General features: G+C 49.7%; 1 protein-coding gene across 1 annotated transcript; it reads left to right on the plus strand.

Annotated features, from left to right (window-relative positions):
• The first annotated feature begins 352 nt into the window (after positions 1–352).
• On the plus strand, positions 353–18,843 carry LHFPL2 (LHFPL tetraspan subfamily member 2). The gene is made up of 2 exons (XM_056112586.1): positions 353–985; positions 18,007–18,843. The coding sequence occupies exons 1-2, from the start codon at positions 556–558 to the stop codon at positions 18,261–18,263; spliced, it is 687 nt and encodes a 228-aa protein (XP_055968561.1). The 5' UTR covers positions 353–555; the 3' UTR covers positions 18,264–18,843.
• The last annotated feature ends 1,648 nt before the right edge of the window (positions 18,844–20,491 follow it).

A 20,491-nucleotide genomic window follows, 5' to 3' on the forward strand; every position in this document is an offset into this window, starting at 1 on the left:
AAGACGGAGCCCGGGGTCAGAGCAGGGGCTGCTGGCACTGCCTCTTGGGGCGTGCAGCCTGGAGATAAGGGAACAACCCCCATTTCACCCCACCCCCGTTCCCAGTGGGTAGTAAGGAAGAACCTGAAACAATGACAAGCCGCAAACGTGCTCAGAGCAGCCAGCAACTGGGACCCAAGATCTGCGCTCCCTATGCGCCGTCCTTCTGGAGCGGGCGCCTGGGGCTGGGCTTGGCGCAAGGCTACGCCTACGTCCTCGTGGGGGGCGGGTCACTGGGTTTGGGGACCTGAGCCAGGGCGGGTCCTGCCACTAACCCCGCCTCCTGCCCACTGTCCCGTAGGTGAGGCGCAGCAACCCGGCCAAGGGAGCATGACAGCCCTGGACGGCGGCGGACGAGACTGCAGACGGCGCTGCCAGCAGCTGGCTGGGACGAGGAGCGCCCGGCTGGGAGAGTGAACACCCCTGGCCGGCCCGGCTGCCACTTCCTCCAGCGCCTCCTTCTCTAGACTGTTAACTCCGCGGACGCCTGGCTTTTTCTTCGCCTCGAATATCAATATGTGTCATGTCATTGTCACCTGTCGCTCGATGCTCTGGACCCTCTTGAGCATTGTGGTGGCTTTTGCCGAGCTCATTGCCTTCATGAGCGCAGACTGGCTCATCGGGAAAGCCAAGACGCGCAGCCACGCGGAGCCGGATGAGCCGAGCGGGGGCCCCTCGGAGCCCCACCACCCCACCTTGGGCATCTACGCCCGTTGCATCCGGAACCCCGGGATGCAGCACTTCCAGCGGGAGACACTGTGCGGGCCCTACGCTGAGAGCTTCGGGGAGATTGCCAGCGGCTTCTGGCAGGCCACGGCGATTTTCCTGGCTGTGGGCATCTTCATTCTCTGCACCGTGGCCTTGGTGTCCGTCTTCACCATGTGTGTCCAAAGCATCATGAAGAAAAGCATTTTCAATGTCTGCGGGCTGTTGCAAGGAATCGCAGGTAAGTGCCAGGTGTGGGCTGGCGCCACCGGGCTGCCTGATGACTCATTTATGGCCAGTTTCGAAGGAGACGCTCTGTGTCCGCTGGCGGTTCCTGCTCTCGGCTTGAGCCTGCCGTCCTCCTGGTGCCCTTTCCCAGCTCACTGTCCCCTACCAGGAAAAGGGTCAGCCCTGCCTCACCAGGACCATCCACCACCACAGTGCTTTCCTCCCATCCTAAATTGGTTTTTGTTGGAGGGACCTCTGCTACATTGTCAGCATTTCCCGTGGGGTAGGGCATCTCTCCACATCTGTGGGGGCACCATGTGGGAGCCCCACCTCTCTTAGGCAGAGTGGACAGAGAAATAGGGGTGCAGGTGGGTACGCTCTGCTTACCACCCACTCAGCCCTGGCTGGGCGGAATCAGGACCAGCTGTTCTGCTGCTGAATGATGTTCTGGTTTAAATTGTCTGTCTTCTGGAGCCTGGCCGCATATTCTACAGACTCACATCAGAACAGACAAGCTCTTGTACTTTTTGGGACTTTCTCTGTAATGAGCTCCCTTGGAATAGGCAGAGAGTATGAGCTCTCTGCGGAGACCCAAGAGGAGAGCTGGTGGCTCAGGGGAAACCCCCGCTGCTAACAGCACTTTCTCAGACTTTTCCGGGTGAGTCTGAAAGATGGTTCCGGAGCAAAGAAGTACCGGTCTGTCCAGCCTTAGGAGACTTTCTCTGAGCAGCCAAAAATCTCTCTCTCTTCTTTAAGTGTGTCTCTCTCGCTGAGGGCTAAGACATATTCTAGAAAACATGAATTTGTTTGTAGGAGGGGAAAAGAATCACGTTTTATGGGCAGCCACACTTGACAATGCTAATAAGGTCTGTGTTGATCCAGGGCGACCAACTTTGTACCTGGAGGTGCTGGGGAGCCATGGAGAGGGGGACCACACTGGTGTTGCCTAGCATGTGCTCTGCCATGGCATGAACTATCTCTCTGGCCCAGATCTCTCATGTTCTATATCTTATGGGGGGGGGGGGGGTAGGCCACTCCCAGTGACACTCAGCCCAGTTGGGTGGGCCTTGTGGGTCAGTGAACCCTAGTCCCTTGAATCCAGCAGTGCTGGCCTACTCGGGCTATTCGCAGCAGTGCTTAGACCATGTGCTGCTTAGGGATCCAGCATGGGGGTCTCCTCATGCCAGGCATGAACTTCAGCCTTTTTCATTATCGCCCTGGCCCAGTTTATTCACTTTGGGGGGAGATGGTACCTCCCCAGTGTGCTGGGGACACCAGAACTACATCCAGGAACCAGAGCCAAAGTACAGCGGGTAAGGGGTTTACCTTGAACGCAGCTGACCCAGGTTTGATCCCTGGCATCCCATATGTTTTTCAAGCTCCATTAGTGATTCCTGATTGTAAAGCCAGGAGTAAGCTCTGAGCACCACCTGGTACAGCCCAAAAAGAAAAAAAAAAAAAGAGGTTTGTCCAGGTAGGCTCTGTGCCAGGGTTTCAACCCAGGGCTCTGCACATTGTCCACCACATGTGCTCCAGCCCCTTGAACTGTCTGCCCCACATCACCCTGTTATCCACTTTTTCAGCAGTCATAATCAGCGTCAGGAGAACCCGAGATCCACCCACCACCACAACTCTCAGGCTCAGTGACTCACACCTGTGAGTCCTGATGCTGTGCGGTGGGGCACCGCCCACAGTGACCAAGAGCCCCTGGAGTCATGACCATAACACAGCAACCCCTAAATGAATGAACTCCAGGCTGCCTTGTAGCAAACTGCAGCTCAGCAGGGCTCGCGTCCAAAATTACAGATCAAACAACATTTTTTCTCCCAAAGAGCTGATAAGGAAATATTTTCTGTCTCTCAGATCTCAGCGACCTATGAGGGAGGGGGTGTAACAGCTCTGAGAAATGACCAGGCGACCTGCTTTACAGTCTGATGCATTTGCATGGACTCAGGACATGTACTGGGACCCTTGTCGCCTATTATCTGCACGGAGAGGCCAGAGCACAAGTCACCAGGCACTCATAGGCACGCGGGGAATGGGGGTGGGGGATTGAGGTTTCAACCTGGGCAGTGGCCAGTCCTGTTCCCTTGGGCACATGCATCTGCTCCTACTCCTTAGCATTTCTCTTCTGCAGTGGAAACCTTTGTTTTCATTTTAATCCCAGCTTTTTGATTCTGTGAAGCCCACTGCCTCCTTTTTGAGTCATTTCTGAAATCTGGAATGAATTCCCTTCCATTTGGCATTTCACCTCCCCGGAGTGTGGAACGGGAAAGGTTTCAGTGCTGATTCATTTTATCAGAGAAATGCCCCAACTGGGGACCCGGTGGTGGGGGTTGTACACATACATGTGTCTCTTACACTGCTGAAAGTTTGCCCAAGGCTTCTGAAAAGTCTAAGGGACAGGTAGCTCAAGGGAAGCCAAAGAGTTTGTTGGTCTTGTTGAGGAGCCCTCTTTGACCGGAGGCGGATGTGGTTATTTCACCAGCTTGACTGGAGCTGCCCCTTCTCTGGGATTCATTTGCCTTTAGTAAGCGCTGACACTCCACTATGGGAGTTTCGGGGCTGTCTTCCCTGGGACTGTCATGGTTTCAGAAAACCAATCGTCATTCACAGAGAGGGCTGGGACATTGCAGGCTTGACACTGGCCTGATGGTTTTTTGTTGTTGTTGTCTGCAGAAGTAGAGTGCAGAGTGTCCTTTAGCTGGGAGGAGTTGGACGGGCCATTTCTAGGCGGGAAGTGAGCTGATTCCAAGCTTTAAGCTTGCGAATTAATCCAGCAAATCTTTCTGGTGCTCTTTACTATTTCACAGAAGTGGCCAACTGGCACTGAGATCAGTACGTATTCTAGGCATTATTCATCCTCTTCAGTGACTTAGTCCTGATGCTTCTTCCCACACCAGACCCCTGGGAAGGTGGGTGAGACAAGGAAAGTCATCGTCTGCCAGGGACATTGGTCATGAGCTCACCTTCATCTGCCTCTTCCAAAAGTTCAAGTCTTTTTTTTTTTTTTTCCGTGCTCAGAACTTAACCCTGGCTGTGCATTCATGGATTACTCCTGGAGGGGTTCAGGGTACCTTTTGAGAAACTGGGGATCAAACCCCGGTCAGACATGTGCAAGGCAAAAGCCCTACCCACCATACAATCTCTCCAGCCTCCAAAGTCCAGATTTTCTATAAGAAAATCTCGGCTTCTTCCCACCCTTGCCCCTTAGGTTCCTGGATCTGCCTCACATCTCAAAGGGAAAAAGGCCCAAAATTACTACTTTAAAGCTTAGAGGCAGGGTTCCTGTGGAGCCCGGTTCCTTCTCTGGAGGCCACTGAGTGAGTGCTCAGAGTGGAAAAAGAGGAAAGAGCCATTGTCTTTCCTCCCAGAGAATCCGGGATGAATGATTCTTAGCTGCTCACTGAGGAGCCGCCCTTGGGGATGGGTGCCCAGCTGTAGGGATTCTCAGTGGCCCTTTCTGTGGACTTGAGGCCCGCACCGGGCAGTGCAGGCCACTCTTAGTGGCAGCCCAGAGAATCACCTCATCAGTATGTGAAACAGCTGCCCTGCTTCTCTTCTCCCGGCCAGTCTCTCACAGCATCTGCTCAGCCTCGAAGAGCGCAGACAGCTTGCAGCTGTGCACATCCAGCATCGAGCCCTGCAGCCTGCTCATTCCCCAGGTCCCTCTCTGCCCTGAGCCTACCAGCCAGTGAGCAAATGGTGAGAAACGAAGCAGTTGCCAGAGTAACAAAAGCATTCTTTGGAATTGCACAGTATGTGTTCCAATGCTTTTCACTGGGCTGAAATGACAATTTAACATGGAACTGAGTAAAAAATTTCGAGGTATTATAAGCACATACCTTTATGACGCCTACCTTGTAAGTTTGTATGGCCTTCATGATCTGCACTCAGTATAACAGAATCATCAGATCTTGAGGGTTTTTTGTTGTTGTTGAAGTAGAGTATAAAAGAATATGCTGCCCCTGTGAAGACCTCAGAATATAGGTTAAAGGAATGAGAAAATACAGTTATTATCATTACGTTAACCTGCTGGCAGAACTTGCCAGTTGGTGGCAAACTAACACCCGTTTGAGTTGATTGGAGGGGCTCCACTGACACTTTCTAACTGCAAGGTCTTGGGTTCTGCATGCAGTAGCCATTAGAGTTCAGACCTCACGGGCCAAGGCCAGTCCTGACCTCACTTATCCAGGCCTCCTTTTTCTCATTTGCGAAATAGTTCCGGTAATAACACGTACCTCAGAGTTGTTCTGAGGATCGAATTAAATCATAGAAGAGAAAGGTTTATGTTTGGTGCTGGGACTCAGTAGTAAGGACAGCTGTGCGTGGCTGTGGTGCTATAGACCCTGACGCTGAAATATTTCTGCTTTAGGGCGGGCTGCCGGATTTGGTATGATGTTTCCTAGAATTGCTGCATCCTGAGGAATGGCATAGTTAATCATTTCTAGAGTTGTTATTTTGACCAAGGGTAGGGTAGGGGCTTGGTTGTTTTTGTTTTTCTTGTTGTTGTTGTTGGTGGTGGTGGTGGTGGTGGTGGTGGTGGAGAGGCACACCCAGTGGACATTCAGCCTATTTTGAATCACCTCCCCACTCCCCAGGTCTTAAATATATCTTGTTCCACTAAAATATATCTTGTTCCACTGACTCCATTCAGTCAGGGCGTCTCAGCCGCAGATCCATGGAACAGTGCACATGTAGAAGGGTGTGAAACCTGGTCTCCTGCCTTGGTTGTAATTGTTCATCCTGGCGATAATACAGGGCATGTGCTGGTCCATAGGAGTAAGGAGGTTTAAAGATCAGTCCATCCCCGGACTCCTTAACTATAGCTTGTGTTAAAAGCTGTAGTTTTTGAGGTTCCTTGAGCCTTATTTTTAAAACTGAAGCACTAGAAAAACAAGCTCCCTGTTTCCTCGTGACTTCTCTCCCCAAGACATACCTTCTCCTTCCCTTCCTGGAGGACATTTATGCAGCTTGTTTGCAGGTGGCTCCTCAGCACCTCTGGTGGAATAAATCACAGGCTGATGGCTTTTTTGCTAGGTGCAGACTTGTCTGAGACTTGGCAGGGCCAGAAACACATGTGGCTCTGAGTCCACTGGGATTCATTACAAAAGCCGGGTCCTGGGCCAGCAAGGCCGCTCTTCGCCAGCTGTCTTCCTTAGGTTGTGACCTGGATGTAATCCATGGTGAAACTGTAGAACGTAAAGATCCTGGTTTTCCATGACATCAAGCTGTTTGTTTTTGGAAATGCATGGAGGACTCTCTTAGAAGTCTGTGGAATCCCCAGTGACTGAGGTTTGGGACAGACGCCATTAAAGTGAGCTCAGGAGTTGGCTCCTTGCCCTGGCTTGGACCGTTCCCCTGGGGTTGCCCTGGAGCTTGGATGAGCACAAGAGCAGGGGGCTTGGCTGCGTGCTCTTGAAGCCTCTCTCAGGCTTCTTTGCTCCTCTGTGCCTGGTGCTCACGCCCTCTGCTCCTCGGTGCATGGCCAGGGCTGTCTCCAGCAGGCTGCTTGGCCAGCCCCACCACGTAGATAGCTTTGGGGCTGAACTCTGCCTTGGCTGGGGAGGGTTGTTACTCTGCTGTGATGTTTCAGGGTCTAAGGAGCAGGCTCAGCTTTCCCATGATTAGGATGCCGAGGGCCCTAGGAAAAATGCCAGGAAGGGACTCAAAGGAGAGAATCTGAGCCTGGTGGCAAAGTTTTGCCTTTGCTGCTGGGGAGAAAAAAGTACTTTGTGGGTGGAGGTTCTGAGGCCCCAGGGCTGATCGCTATCCTAGCTTGGTATTCTCCTTGCTGTTTTCCTGAGGTGGAAGATAACCCTCTGCTCAAACCAGTTTTGACTTATATCTGACCCTTCCCAGAAAATACCAGCCCAACCTTTGGAGTAGAGGGCAAGAACCTTGGGTGTGAGAGAGGGAGTGGTCAGAGGTGTGGGACTCTGGGTTCATGGGCAGGTTTACTAGTTGACACCCTCTCAGAGGGTACTGTGGCCTTCCTTGCCCAATTTCTAAACACCCAGGAAAAGTAGAGGAACCTTCCTGGTTTTTTCCTTAAGGCCAATCCCAGGCCCTTCTGGCTGGCAAAAGGAGGGCTTGGTTTCTGGATCCTTCTACCACCATTCAGCTTCTGTCTCTGGATCAGTAGTGAACATCACTGATGGACACTTGCTAATTCAGCAACTTTTAGCAATCCCTTGGAAACAGCTAACACCTGCAGAAGAGTTATAAGGTGGGCCAGAATTAAATTTCAGTTCAAAGAGCTTTTATTGGCTGCCTACCTAAAGCAAAAGACCTATGGATTTGGATCTATAATGTGAGTTTCTGCTTCCAAGTCACATTTAAATCCTTGTTTTATAAACTGTCTCCTTGAAAAGCATATATATATAATGTGTGTATATATATACATATATATAATGTGTATATATACACACATAATGTGTATATATGTATATGCATATATATGTGTATATATACATTATATATGTATTATGTATATATGCTTATATACATGTGTATATTATATGTGTATGCTTATATATCATTATAAAGGGAACAAATTTTTGAAATATTTTCAACCATATCATTAGATAAAAAATTACTGCCTAAAAGCTACTGAACCAGGCAGGCCTTAATTTGAGTAAATCTAGGGACCAGGATCTATTTTTAAATGATCCAATGGACGGTCTAGAAGACAATTACCAACCCTCTTAAAATTCAGATATAGCAAATGAGATGCAAATAAAATGTGGAAGGTGGTTTGCCATGGAAACCACTTCATTGTAGACATAAATTATCACAGAGCTAGGGAAGATCTATGTTCCAATTCTATTAACTAATAATTGCTTTAGTATGGCTCTGAATATTTACCTGAGCTGTGTGTGCACTCTGCTTGAGAGCTTAATGCAGTGGTGCTATTCTCATCCATGACCCTTTCAAAAGAGAAAAAAACTAAGCTGTGTTCTGGAGCCTGGGGCGGTGTGGCACACCCAGTGGTTCTCAGGACATACTCCTGGCTCTGTGCTCAGGGAGCACTCCTGGTAGGCTCAAGGCAAGATGTGAGATGCTGAGGATCGAATCTGGGTCAACCACATGCAAAGCAGGCACCCTTCCCTCTGTACTATCACTCCAGCCCCAATTTAAAGAATTTTAAACCACTTGCCGACATACCAAATTCCACAGGATGGATATGTCGTTCCCAACGTTCTCCCTTCCGAAATCCGACACGCCATTTCGTCAGTAAAGAAACAAACAGCACCCGGCCCAGACAAGGTCAGACCTGAACACCTGAAGAACCTGCCGTCAGTACTCATCAATACACTGGCTCGGCTCTTCACTCGCTACCTGTCTGAATGCAAGGTTCCGTTCCAATGGAAAACCAGCAGGACCATACTACTGTTCAAGAAGGGAGACATCCATGACATTGGCAACTATCGCCCGATCTGCCTATTGTCTGTCATCTACAAGTTGTTCACTCGAGTCATCCTAAATAGGATTGGCAGAACACTAGATGAAGGACAACCATGCGAGCAAGCAGGGTTCCGCAAAGGATTCAGCACCATCGACCATATCCACACGATAACCAAGCTCATTGAGGTTTCTCGGGAGTTCAAGATGCCGCTCTGTTTAACGTTCATTGATTTAAAGAAGGCCTTTGATTCTGTTGAGACGGAAGCGGTCATTGAAGCCCTAGCCAATCAGGGCATTCAAGCCCAATACATCAGGATCCTCCGTGAGCTGTATTGCGGATTCACTACCAGGATCTCACCATTCTACAGAGAGGTGATCGTTGATGTCAAGAGAGGGGTTCGGCAGGGTGATACCATTTCACCAAAACTCTTCAGTGCCACCCTCGAGAACATCATGCGACGACTGGAATGGGAAGGAATGGGAGTGAAGATAGATGGTCGGCAACTACACCACCTCCGCTTTGCTGATGACATTGTTTTAATAACACCAAACATCAGCCAAGCGGCACAAATGCTGGCCGACTTTGACCGTGAGTGTGGAAAGGTCGGACTACAGCTGAATCTTACGAAGACAATGTTTATGAGAAACAGCCTTGTTCCTGACACCCCATTCGCTCTCAATGGAACGACCATCTCCGAATGCAACAGCTATGTGTACCTAGGTCGAGAGGTCAACATGACAAATGACCTGGCACCCGAGCTGCGCAGGAGGAAGAGAGCGGCTTGGAACGCCTTCAAGAACGTCGAAGAAATAGCTAAGAGGACGAAGAACCTCTGGCTCCGGGCACATCTCTTTGATTCCACTGTTCTTCCTGCATTAACATATGCCTCAGAGACCTGGGCCCTACACAAACAAGATGAGAACGCTATTCAGGTCTCCCAAAGAAGAATAGAAAGAGCTATGCTTGGAATATCACGTTTCACTCAAATGAGAGAGAGGATCTGGAGTTCTGACATCCGTCAACGATCAAGAATCAGGGATGCTGTCTCATATGCCAAGGTGTCGAAAATCAGATGGGCTGGTCATGTAATGAGATTTAAAGACGACCGCTGGACTAGAGCTGTTACCCGACTGGATTCCACGGGATGTCAAAAGACCGCGTGGCCGCCCACCTTCCAGATGGTCAGACTTCTTCGTCAAGATCATGAACGATCGGTTTGAGGCCCTTCATGTTCCCGGAGCGAACAGATGCCATTGGGCTACACTAGCACGTGACAGGGACAAATGGAGACGTTACTGGCGCCCGCTCGAGCAACTCGAAGACTAACGGGAAGTTAAGTGATTAAGTGATTAAGTGAAACCAGAAAAGCCTAGTGACTGTCAGAGTGTTGAGGCTAACAGCCAGAGTATGGTCTTGAAAAGATGGTACCTTATTTCTTGTAGGAATGTTTTAACTCTCTTGTCCCCTGAGATCTTTAAGAGGCAAGAAATGGCCTATTATCCTGAAAAGAAAAGCCCCAAGGGCCTTTTACACTGTGGTGCTCTGCATTTATTTTGTCAGCTTGTTTTGAATTATCAATGTATGTTGGTTATAGTCAAAAACAGGAATTCCTTCTAATCTGGCATGTCAGATGAATAATTTATCAAGAAAATGTTTCATGAATTTCTCCCAGTTGCACATAAACAGTTTAGGAAATAGCTTCTTGCTTGGAATCCAAGGTAAACTTCCTCACTAATTCACTGCTAAATTAGCTCTTGGGGTTGCATTTTAGCAGTCTAGGCTGCCAGTGAAGTCATTTGCATCTCAACACCTGTCTTTGCAGAGAAAAGAATGGGAAGCTTCAGCAGAAAAACAGAAATGGCACTTCCTTATAAATTGTTTCTTCGCTGATTATGGCGCCATCAGATAAATCTTAATTGATGGCCATTAAAATCAATAAATTAAAACAAATTTCCTCTGGAGGTTAAATGACTCTAATCTTTTACTCTGGTTGAAGTTTCCCAGTCATTTGTTGTGTCCTACCCCCAACTCCAGGAGTGCTTTCCTGACCAATTAGTGTTTATGAGAGTGTTTTTTAGCAAATAATTCTGCCTTGAAACCCCCTGGCTGTGAGTATAAACTTTAGTGCCAACTTTAAAAAGAAATGATGGACATCTGGCATTTCCCTTCTTCTGTCCTTCCCCTCTGAAAATCCTGATTAAAACCCTCCTGTGTGGCTAGAAATAGTATAGGGTTTAAGGTGTTTACCTTGTCTGTTGGGCCCACTCAGTCTGATCCCCAGCACCCTAGTTCCCCTGTACATTGCCAGGAGTGACCCTAAAAACCTCTAATGTGGGGCTGGAGCAATAGCACAGCGGTTAGGGTGTTTGCCTTGCACGCGGCCAACCCAGATTTGATTCCCAGCATCCCATATGGTCCCCTGAGCACCCCCAGGGGATCAGTGTCAGAGTCAGGGCCAGTATGACTTGCCCACTCACTGGATTTGCAAATGATGTGCAGGGAAACAAGTTTTGATTCTGAATTCTGGAGGGACCGAGGCTGGGGAAGGTCTCCTCACCTCTCCCCTGTCCCTTACAGGGTTCCAAGTTGGTTCTCTTAGAAGGGGAGCCCTTCCCTCACAGCACCCACCTCTGCTCTCAGGAGGGCCCCAGAAGGGGTGCTTCTCTACTCCCTGAGGAATCTTGCACCAAAAGCAAGGGCGATGGATGCCATGCTTCCTGGACCCTGCTGTGCCAGGGATCCTCTGGGTGACTGACCCCTATTTGCTTGGGGGCCTCCAGGGCTGCACCCAGCAATGCTTGCAGGACCATGTGGTGTTGGGGAGTGACCCAGGGTCGGCCACATGCAAGATGTGTGCCCCCGTACTCTCTCCAGCTCCGTGTAGCAATATTTTATTTATACAGCTAGGTGCATTCAGTTGAAAGATTTTTCCTTTTATCTCAGATGTTTCCTCCCCACTCTTTTTTGGTGGGGGAAGCAGATGGGGTTGGGTCACACCTGGCTGTGCTCAGGGCTTATCTCAGGGAGTACTCCTGGAGATGCTCAGGAGACCATATGGGGTGCTGGAGATCAAACACAGGTTGTGTGCAAAGCAAGTGCCCTACCTGCTGTATCCTCTCCTCCCCTATTTCCCCCAGCCCCCTCTTTTCTTTATAAAATGGTAATGAAAGGAGATGATGGTTATTTCCAGTGTCTGTATTACAAATAACATCTCCCTTCTCTTTCCTGGCTATTCTATTTTCTGGCCAGCGTGTGACACCCAGTGGCAAAGCCACTGTTTCAGTGTCAGCACAGGTGGATGCTTGAGCACTAGGTGATGGGTACTCCTGCCTGCATCCCAGGCCTGGGAGAATGTTCGCTGCCTAAACATCTAAGCCTCTGCTGACAAATCTGTACTGTGCCTTTCTGGGCCTAGGGGGGAAGCAGAAGAGGGTTTAGCAAATGCCAAGTGTCAGCTCTGATGTGAACTCTGCCCTCCTGGTCAGGGCATGATAACAGATAGCCATTCTCCAAAGCACCAGTGAGGATTATTTCAGAGTTTGGCGAAGATCCCTAAAACCCAACTGCTGAGGTGGTGGGGTGGGTGGGGGAGAGCTGTCATTGTTTTTAGACCACACCCTGCAATATTCAGGGCCAACTCCTGACTTTGTGCTCTGTGCTCAGGGTTTTGGGTTTTTTTTTTTTCTCTTTCTGGGTCACACCCAGCAGTGATCAGTGGTTACTCCTGGCTCTGCACTCAGGAATTACTTCTGGTGGTGCTGGGGGAACCTTATGGAACGCTGAGGATTGAACCCCGGTCTTCCGCATGCAAGGCAAACACCCTATCTGCTGTACTATCGCTCTGGCCCCTCAGGGTTCTTTCTTGAAGATGCTTTATGCTCCCTACCTGATTCTGGAGGAGCGATAGCACAGTGATAAGGCGTTTGCCTTGCGCGCAGCCGGCCCGGCTGAGCTGGGTTCGATTCTTCTGCCCCCCCTTCCCCCGGCAAGCTACGGAGAGTATCTTGCCCACACGGCAAAGCCTGGCAAGCTACCTGTGATGTATTCGACATGCCAAACACAGTAACAACGAGTCTCACAATGGAGATGTTACTGGGCCCGCCTCAGCAAATCCACGAACAATGGGAGGACCATGACCGTGACCTGATTCTGAGGGTCAAACCAGGATTGCAGCCATAGTGGCTTCCTGCAAAGCAAGCGTGTTAGCTTCTGTGCTGTCTCTTCAACCCCCAGTTGTTTGGGTTTTCTGAAATACATTCTAAAATTAAAAAAAAAAACTGAAAAATCTTAAAGAGATTGCAAAGATCTAAATTGCCCAAAAATCACACATCTTTTTGTTTCTTTTTTTATTGTGGAGAATCACACTTGGCAGTGCACAGGGGCCCAGGGAATGGAATCTAGGATGTCACTTATGGAGGGCCCCTGCTCTCCCTCTTGAGCCACATGATACTTGAGCAGAAATCCTGGATTCGCTTTATTACCCATACTTCATAAGGCTGCTATTATTTGCATGTGCCTTGACTTGAAGTGGCCGACCAACATTGGGGTCCTGAGAATGGAGGGCACCCACTGACCTCCAGAAGTCAGGCCTCTGGAATATTATGGTCAGTAGCTTTGACGCTTGGGGTATGGGGGACTTGAATTCTGCTTGGGTGGAGAATGAGCCCTGGAGGCCGCCATCCATCATGGGATGTGAGTTGACACAAGTTTCCAGGGGAAGGAGCCAGACTCTGAGGATGGAGTCAGGGTTCAGGGCCAGAGGCAGTGGGGACAGAGCACAGCTCTGAGCCATGTCTAGGGGAAGGCTGTTGGAGGCACAAAGGTGGCCCATGTTCTCAGAGCTGTGTTCTCCTGACAGCAACTGTCTGGGAAAGCACGTGGACTTTCGTGTGTGCGTTCAGCATCGCTGTGCCAGGTGGATGTGTAGTGCTAGAAGATTCCCCCTGCACACACAACTCCCAGGACCCCGGGCGCTTAGTACAGGCATGCTCTGAGACACGACTCCTGTTTTTTATTTATTTTTAGAGGTAGCTTGAAAGGGGAAAGGGTGGTTGCTTAGATTCCTGGGATCCTAGGTGAGTCGCTGACTGTTTACAACCAGAAAGTAGTTCAGGGGTTGAAGGAAAACAGTGACACGCCCAGCAGGTTTCTGTAAGTGCTCAAGTGCTCAGCGTTGTAAGTCTGGGTGCTTGGCCTGCCCAGGAGCACCAGTAGCCAACGTGTTCGGGGGGGGGCCGGCATATCTAGAGGAGGGACTCAGTGTAGCACCCTTGAATCTGAAGATGTGACATCCTATAGATGCCCTACCCCCCACCCTCCAGGTATAGCACAGTGGAGAGGCCGCTTGCCTTGCACTTGGTTGACCTGGGTTTGATTTCCGCACTCCCTAGGGTCCCCCAAGCATCAGCGGATGTGACCTGAAAAACAAAGAGTCAAGAGGCCCATGCACAGGGCAGCCTTCTGGCAGGAAGTGGTGGCTAGTGTCTCACCAAGCAGGACACTGGGTCTGGGACAGTGCCTGCCAGGGGCTCAAGGAAGGACACCCCTGGGTGCCTTTTCACCCAGTCACCTCTGTCCCCTCAAGGCTTCTCTGCACCCAGGGCCACATCCAGGCCCTGCCTACGAGTGGAGCTGACCGAGCGGGGAAGCACGGGGGGTGTCAGGTTTTTCTTCCCCCCAACTTCCCTCAACTACTGGAGTGCTGGGGTTCAGACTTGCCTTCTAGCATCTCACAGAACACTCAAGCACAGAAGTGTCCAAGGCGATGTGGCCCACTGCCCTCTCTAGAAAAGAATTCTGGCCCTCCCCAGAAGCCTGTCTTATGCAAGCAGAAAGCATCACCAACTGCACCCGAGGCATCAGTCCAGAGTCCAGGAAGGGCTGGGATCCCCTCCCCACTCCCCCCGGGCAGCAGCCCTGCAGCTGGCTCTGAGTCCCAGTGAAATGTCACCAGGGCATTCAGCCCTGCCGAGGCCTTGGCAGGAGTCTGGAGGGAGTTGATGAGAACTTAAATTTCATATCAAACCATTTGACTTCAGGGGCAGAGCAAGGAAATACCTGAAGGTGTCTGATTTTGCAGCTGCCTGAAACCTCACAGTGGGGTCGGGAAGCGTGGCTGGGATTTGCTTTTCCTGCTGTGTCTGTTTTCGGGTCTGTAAATGCCAGGGCGAGACAGCCCTGCACTCAGTGGAGTTCTTGGAGTCTCGTTCTGTTAAACAAAGCCGTGCATTAAGGTTCCCTGGAGAGACTCGGCAAGTCCCTGTGCAGTGGGAGTGAGCTGGAGTTGCTGCCAGGGCCGAGCCCACAGCACTTTTCCAGGTCACGGGAAATAGGACAAACAGAGCAGTAAGGTGTGGTGGGCAATAACCTGAGAGCTGGCCTGCAGGGAGACCTCTGGAGGGTCATCTGAATGACTTACCACCATGCCCTGGGGTTGCCCCAAGGTGCGGGTGCTGGCGCCTCTGAGCCTTCTGCACCAGTGAGCTGGGAGGCTGTTGGCGGAAGAAAGGAAGAAGCAGAACCTGCCTGTCAGGCTGCGGGCAGTGGTCTTTTCATGGACGCGGGTTCTGGCACCCAGTGAGTGCCCACTGTGCCTCGCCGTGACCAACGTCACATGTACACCCTGCTGTCGCCCCAGCTCAGCCAGAAGGAAGGCCAGCGCTCACAGACCTCACTTTACTCGTCACCCATGACCCTCCTGACATCACACATGCATACACTCGACAGTGCTGCACTCAAGCAAAGGGGCGGAATGAGCCAGAATGTGCAAGAGTTGGCCTAACTTTCAGAACTGCTCAAGTGTGTGTTTAGAGGGAGCACGCGCAAACAGTGATCAGGGGAGCCAGGCGCTTCTCCCAGACAGGAAGGTTCGATGCCAGGGCCTAGTGGTGCTGGGGCCAGGGGCACATACAGTACCGGGGGGGGGGGGGTTGGAGGGGGTTAAAGTCTGCTTCCTGCACATATGAGACTCCTGCACCTGCACTCAGCTGTTTCCTCAGCCCAGCATCTGCTTTTCTCATAGCTGCAGAGGGACTGCAGGTTTGGCTCTTACTGTGAAACCCAAAGCAAAGCACATCTCCCCTTCTCTTTGACCTATGGACACAACCACGCTGCTAAGTCATTGGATGTTGTTCAAACCGAGGACCAGAGTAAGCTATGCCAAGGAGACAGGTGGTTTTGCCGTGTTACTGGATTCACCTGCCATTACTGGACACGCCTGTTTCAGAAGCTGTGGGCACTGAATCTGTCCCCTGGGCGTGGGTCGTCAGGCCCATCTGGAATTCGGAGCCCAAGTTTGCTTGGGAAGCCAGTGAGGGCAAGGTCTGTGGTTCCTTTCACACTGATGGTCTTATTCTTAACCACCAGGGTTTGTCAGAGTTCCTCCCTGGAGCCACTGCGGTTTAGAAATAATTTATTCTGACACACACTGCACTGATAGTTTTATTAAGGGCCTGTATGTGGAAGGTACTGGCGCAAGTACTGGTTTTACAATACTGAACTTTATATATACAAACCCTCGTGGAGCATAAAATATAGGATAGACCTGGATAATCCAAATAGCTGTATGATACTTTAGGTTGAACTATATAAAGTGGTTTATTATTGATAAAATCTGGTCTTTTTGCACTTACCAAAAAAAAGTATTTAATTTTTATTTCTACTTTCAGGGGCTTTACTCCCCCGAGAGAGATGGTGCTGAGGGCTTACTCCTGACTGATCACAGGAATCTCTCCTGGCAGGGCTTGGCGAGACCACATGTGGTGCTGGGGAATGAACCCAGGTCATCCATGTGTAAGACAAGCACCCTCCCTACCCCTGTACTATCCCTCCAGCCCTTCTTTTGCATTTTGCAGTTCTTCACTGAATTATCATTGGCTTATACAATTAGAGGATTTCCGGTCACATCTCTTATGTAACCATTAACACTCCCACCGTCACAGTGACCCCAGTGCAGTTTACATGGAACTGGAGGATGAAGTGGTGCCCTTTGAAAGGCAGCTACATGTCAGAGGCACCTCGTGGTGCCTCCCAGGGCAGTGACTGGGACCCACGGGTTTCATGGGGATTCCCTCTACCCTCTAGTAGTCAGAGAAATACTAAAGACTCCACTCAATAACGTCAGAATCCATTACTCATCTCAATGAGTACAAATGCTCAGATGCAGAAGATGAAAAACAGTTTACATTTTCTGAGGCTACTTGTATGGAATTTGCTTAATCACACTGAGACAATCTAGGTGAAAAGGCAAAGACATTTCATTACTGTCTAAGTGGATTGCAACGAGGCTGTCACCTGAAACTGCGGCCAGAGGCCAGAGAGCCTGAGGTAGGAAGATTCCTGGCATTGACTGTATCACACATATGGGACAAAGTGAAAAGCAAAAGACTGGGGGTTCTCCATTGGCTGCTTCAGCAGGGTATTTGGAGAGCCATAACAAGGGACTTGCGGCAGAGAGGAGGAGAGGGAGGGGGGAAAGGGGCTTGTTACTAGGAATCTTTGTGGATACACTCTATTACTAAGGATATTGTCTCTGTGACCCTATACTCCCTCTCCCTTTCTTGGCAGCCAGATCGGCCTGGCTCTTCTGTCTTCTAACCATAACATGATTTATGACCTGTTTATCTATGCTGGGTTTCCAGGCTGCTCAGAGGACTGGCCTTTGGCTCCCTCGCTGGCTACCTGTGCTTAGTTCTAAGCTTAACAATCCAAGATAAGCAAAGTGAAAACTCTAATTTAGCCCTTACATATCATATGAGACCCATTGTAATTACTGGTGCACCATGAGGTGCCTCTGACATGTAGTTTTGCCTGACCGATGTCGCTGTTGTCCCAAAATTCCAAACGGGATCGGACCACTGTCTCCTTCGTGCAAAATTCTACTTCACAGAGCCAGGAGAAAGGGCTGCAAAGTTTAAGAAGAGAACTCCCAGAATGACCACCAACTGGGAATTCTTTGGCACTATTGCTGCAACATGGGAAGATGCTGGCATTGACAACATTGAGAGACCCTGGGTTGCCTGTTATTTGGTTTCAAGCTTCTGTATAAGCCTGGCTGCAGGCAGAGGGAGGCAAGATCCCACACCTGAGACTGTATCTGGAAGAGGGATGCTCTTTCTCTAGCAGTGCTCAGGAATAAAACTTTATGATTCAGCCCTTTGACTTATCTCCCTGACCCCCATTTTCATTTTTATAGCCACGAGGCCCAACTAAAGTGTGTGCACTGCCCCACGCCATCCTTCCACTCGGGCCTTGCCTTGGTATGGGCCTTGACTTGGTACATCAGGGGCAGTCTAGTGGCAGCAGTTGTTCAGGGCCCCCAGCACAAAGGCAGTTCCAGCTGGGTATGTTCTTAAAACAACACCTGCCTCGGTTTGTTGGCCTGTGGGCCTTAGTTTGCCAACTCATTCCACAGACCAGATAAGCAGTAGGAAGCTCTTGGGCAAGAGTAACTAGTTCATTTGCTTTTCTAGAAGAGTTATTGGTGGGGTCGCAGCCCAGCATGTCCAAACTAGGACACGCTGAGTTTTTCCTAACTCAGCGCTGGCGTTTATGCAGGAGCTGCCGGAAATATTGTCTTAACACTTGCTCCTTCCATGGTTCTCACCTGTTGTCTCTCTGCCCCACAGGCCTGTTCCTCATCCTCGGCCTGATCCTCTACCCCGCTGGCTGGGGCTGCCAGAAGGCCGTGAGCTACTGTGGACACTATGCTTCAGCCTACAAGCCTGGAGACTGCTCCCTGGGCTGGGCCTTTTACACCGCCATCGGGGGCACGGTCCTCACCTTCATCTGTGCTGTCTTCTCTGCCCAAGCAGAAATCGCCACTTCTAGTGACAAAGTCCAGGAAGAGATCGAAGAGGGGAAAAACCTGATCTGCCTCCTTTAGTTGGGAAGAGAGGGCCGCACCTTTGACTTCCTCGTGTAACCTTGTGAATCAGTCCATCCCTGGTTTCTTCGTTTGTGTCAAGTGGAAAATTATTCTTGTCCCTACCAAAGCCACAGGACACAGCCCTGAGCCTTAACAGGACCATTGAGAGGCAACACGTCCAGCAGGGCCACAGTGCAAAGGATGGAAGCTGGAAGAGGACATTAAACTCTGCCACATGCTCAGCGCCAGCAATGATGAAGGAGGAGAATTCCAGCTGCGAAAACTGCAGCTTTTCTGCATACAGGCCCCTATGAGCCAGGCCAGCAGGAAGGACTTCTGATACATGCTCATGTGCTCGTGAGTCCCAAGTGCTTGTGAATCGCAATCTCTCCCACCGAGACGACACAAGGCCTCCTGCTTCACTGACCAAAGGGGTTCGCAGGGATACTGGGGGCAAACTTCATGGCTGGACCCATTGGATCAGTCCCTCAAGGTGTATCAGCAGATGGTCATCCCAGAATTGTGAAATTTGAGTCGAGAAAGACCTGTCAGATGAGAGTCCAAGCACAGAATCCTGCTGGGGAAGGGAAAGTCCTTCAACGTACCAGCAGCCACACTCACCTGGCTCCTTCCCCTGGGGGTGCTTTTCTTCTTCTGGACACGGCTCTAGGCCAGGTGTGACTCATCCAGATGTTCGCTGGGAGAATTTTTCCCATTGTTTGATTATATAAGTCAGCAGTATTCCCCACCCCCTTCAGAAACAGAATGGTATTCTTTGCAGGAAAAACAAGTGAGTCTTGGGCCTTGCAATTTTCTTGTTACTGCTGCTGATCCTTGAAAGCAGGCTCAGATAACAGTGAGTTGCTGCAACAAGAGTTGAGTTGCTTTAGAAGCTTCATGCCCAGGAAGGCACAGTAGAATATGGGAAAACAGGCTAGACCAAGCCTGTAGCACCTGTCAACACCTGTTTACAAAAGGAACTGAACACCACTATTAAAAATTCAACAGCTTTTAATCCAGTTTCCATAAATTACCAATATTATTGATTTAGCCATCACCTCAGATTTACTTTTGAGTGATCAAAGTGGCTAGAAAGATGCTAGTCTGAAAGGCCAGCTTAGTAGCACAGTGGGTAGGGTGTTTGCCTTGCACATGGCCAACCAGGTTAGACCCTCAGCAACCCAGGAGGCCCCTCTTCCTCAAAAGCCAATATGAGCTTTCAGAATTCCAGATGATAGAGAAACAAACACTCCTTAGAAACTCAGTTCCGAAAGCACTAAAGCTATGTAGATTACCAGCAACTATACTCTGCACTTTCTTCTAGCTTTGTCCGTCTGAGTCATCTTAAAGCTGTACTAGTAAAAAACTGCCTAAGAGCAAAGCAAGTGCTAGTGAGAGAGAGGCGGAATGAACTGTAACTGGCCTACTTATTAGTTTACCATTCTTGGACCGAATTCAGAATATGCCATGGTAAATCCTGTGACTATTTTGGGGGAAGGGAAAAGGGATAAGAAGGTTTCCTCCAAGCATGTGCTAAAGGCCCAGGAGAAACAGGCCTCTAGCTAGAGGCCTCTCTCTCTCTGACAGACAGAACAGGTTCAACAGCCACCGGCTGGGCGCCTGCTCCTGACTATGTATTAATCTGAACAAGTAATTCTCCTGTCAATCATTTAAAACAGAAATAATTATCGGGAGATTTTTTTTTTAAAGAACCCATCTTCTGACACTTATTTTACAGTCTCGCTCTTACAAATAAGTCTTAGACCCAGAGGCTGCTCTGGGCACGTCTTTCTCAACTCGCTGCTCTCTGGTTGAGGTGCTGGCGTAGATACACAGACCATCCCACAAGTGAAAAACATGACCTCTCATGGCCAGAATTCACTTATACCTTTACTTTTTCTTTGCATGTTACAAAGTATAAAAAGCACATGCAGTGGTTTCTAGAAGGAAAAAAACAGCACATAAATACAAAACCACAGACCACTGAAAACCTAAACACTGAATTAGCAGAGAAGAAATGGAATTTCTCTAGCAAAGACAGGATAAAAATGTCATCTCAGGCCTTTTACACCTTCAGCTCAACAGCCAGGCTTTGGTTGGGATGATTGGAACAGCCCAAATCATGCTATTCCAGACCTAAACTACAAACTATTTGAAAACCACTGAACGTGAGAAATATGTTCAAAACAATTAGACAATTGTTGTCCTACACAGAATCACCTCAGTCTAAAAATCCAAGATAGCTG

Source organism: Sorex fumeus, unplaced genomic scaffold (assembly GCF_029834395.1).
Source record: "Sorex fumeus unplaced genomic scaffold, SorFum_2.1 ptg000018l, whole genome shotgun sequence".
Taxonomy (NCBI): domain Eukaryota; kingdom Metazoa; phylum Chordata; class Mammalia; order Eulipotyphla; family Soricidae; genus Sorex; species Sorex fumeus.

Excerpts from the sequence above, each read along its gene's own strand:
- LHFPL2 (XM_056112586.1), top strand. The coding sequence starts at position 556 with ATGTGTCATGTCATTGTCACCTGTCGCTCGATGCTCTGGACCCTCTTG. Across the intron at positions 986-18,006 it reads GCTGTTGCAAGGAATCGCAG|GCCTGTTCCTCATCCTCGGC; the intron begins GTAAGTGCCAGG and ends TCTGCCCCACAG.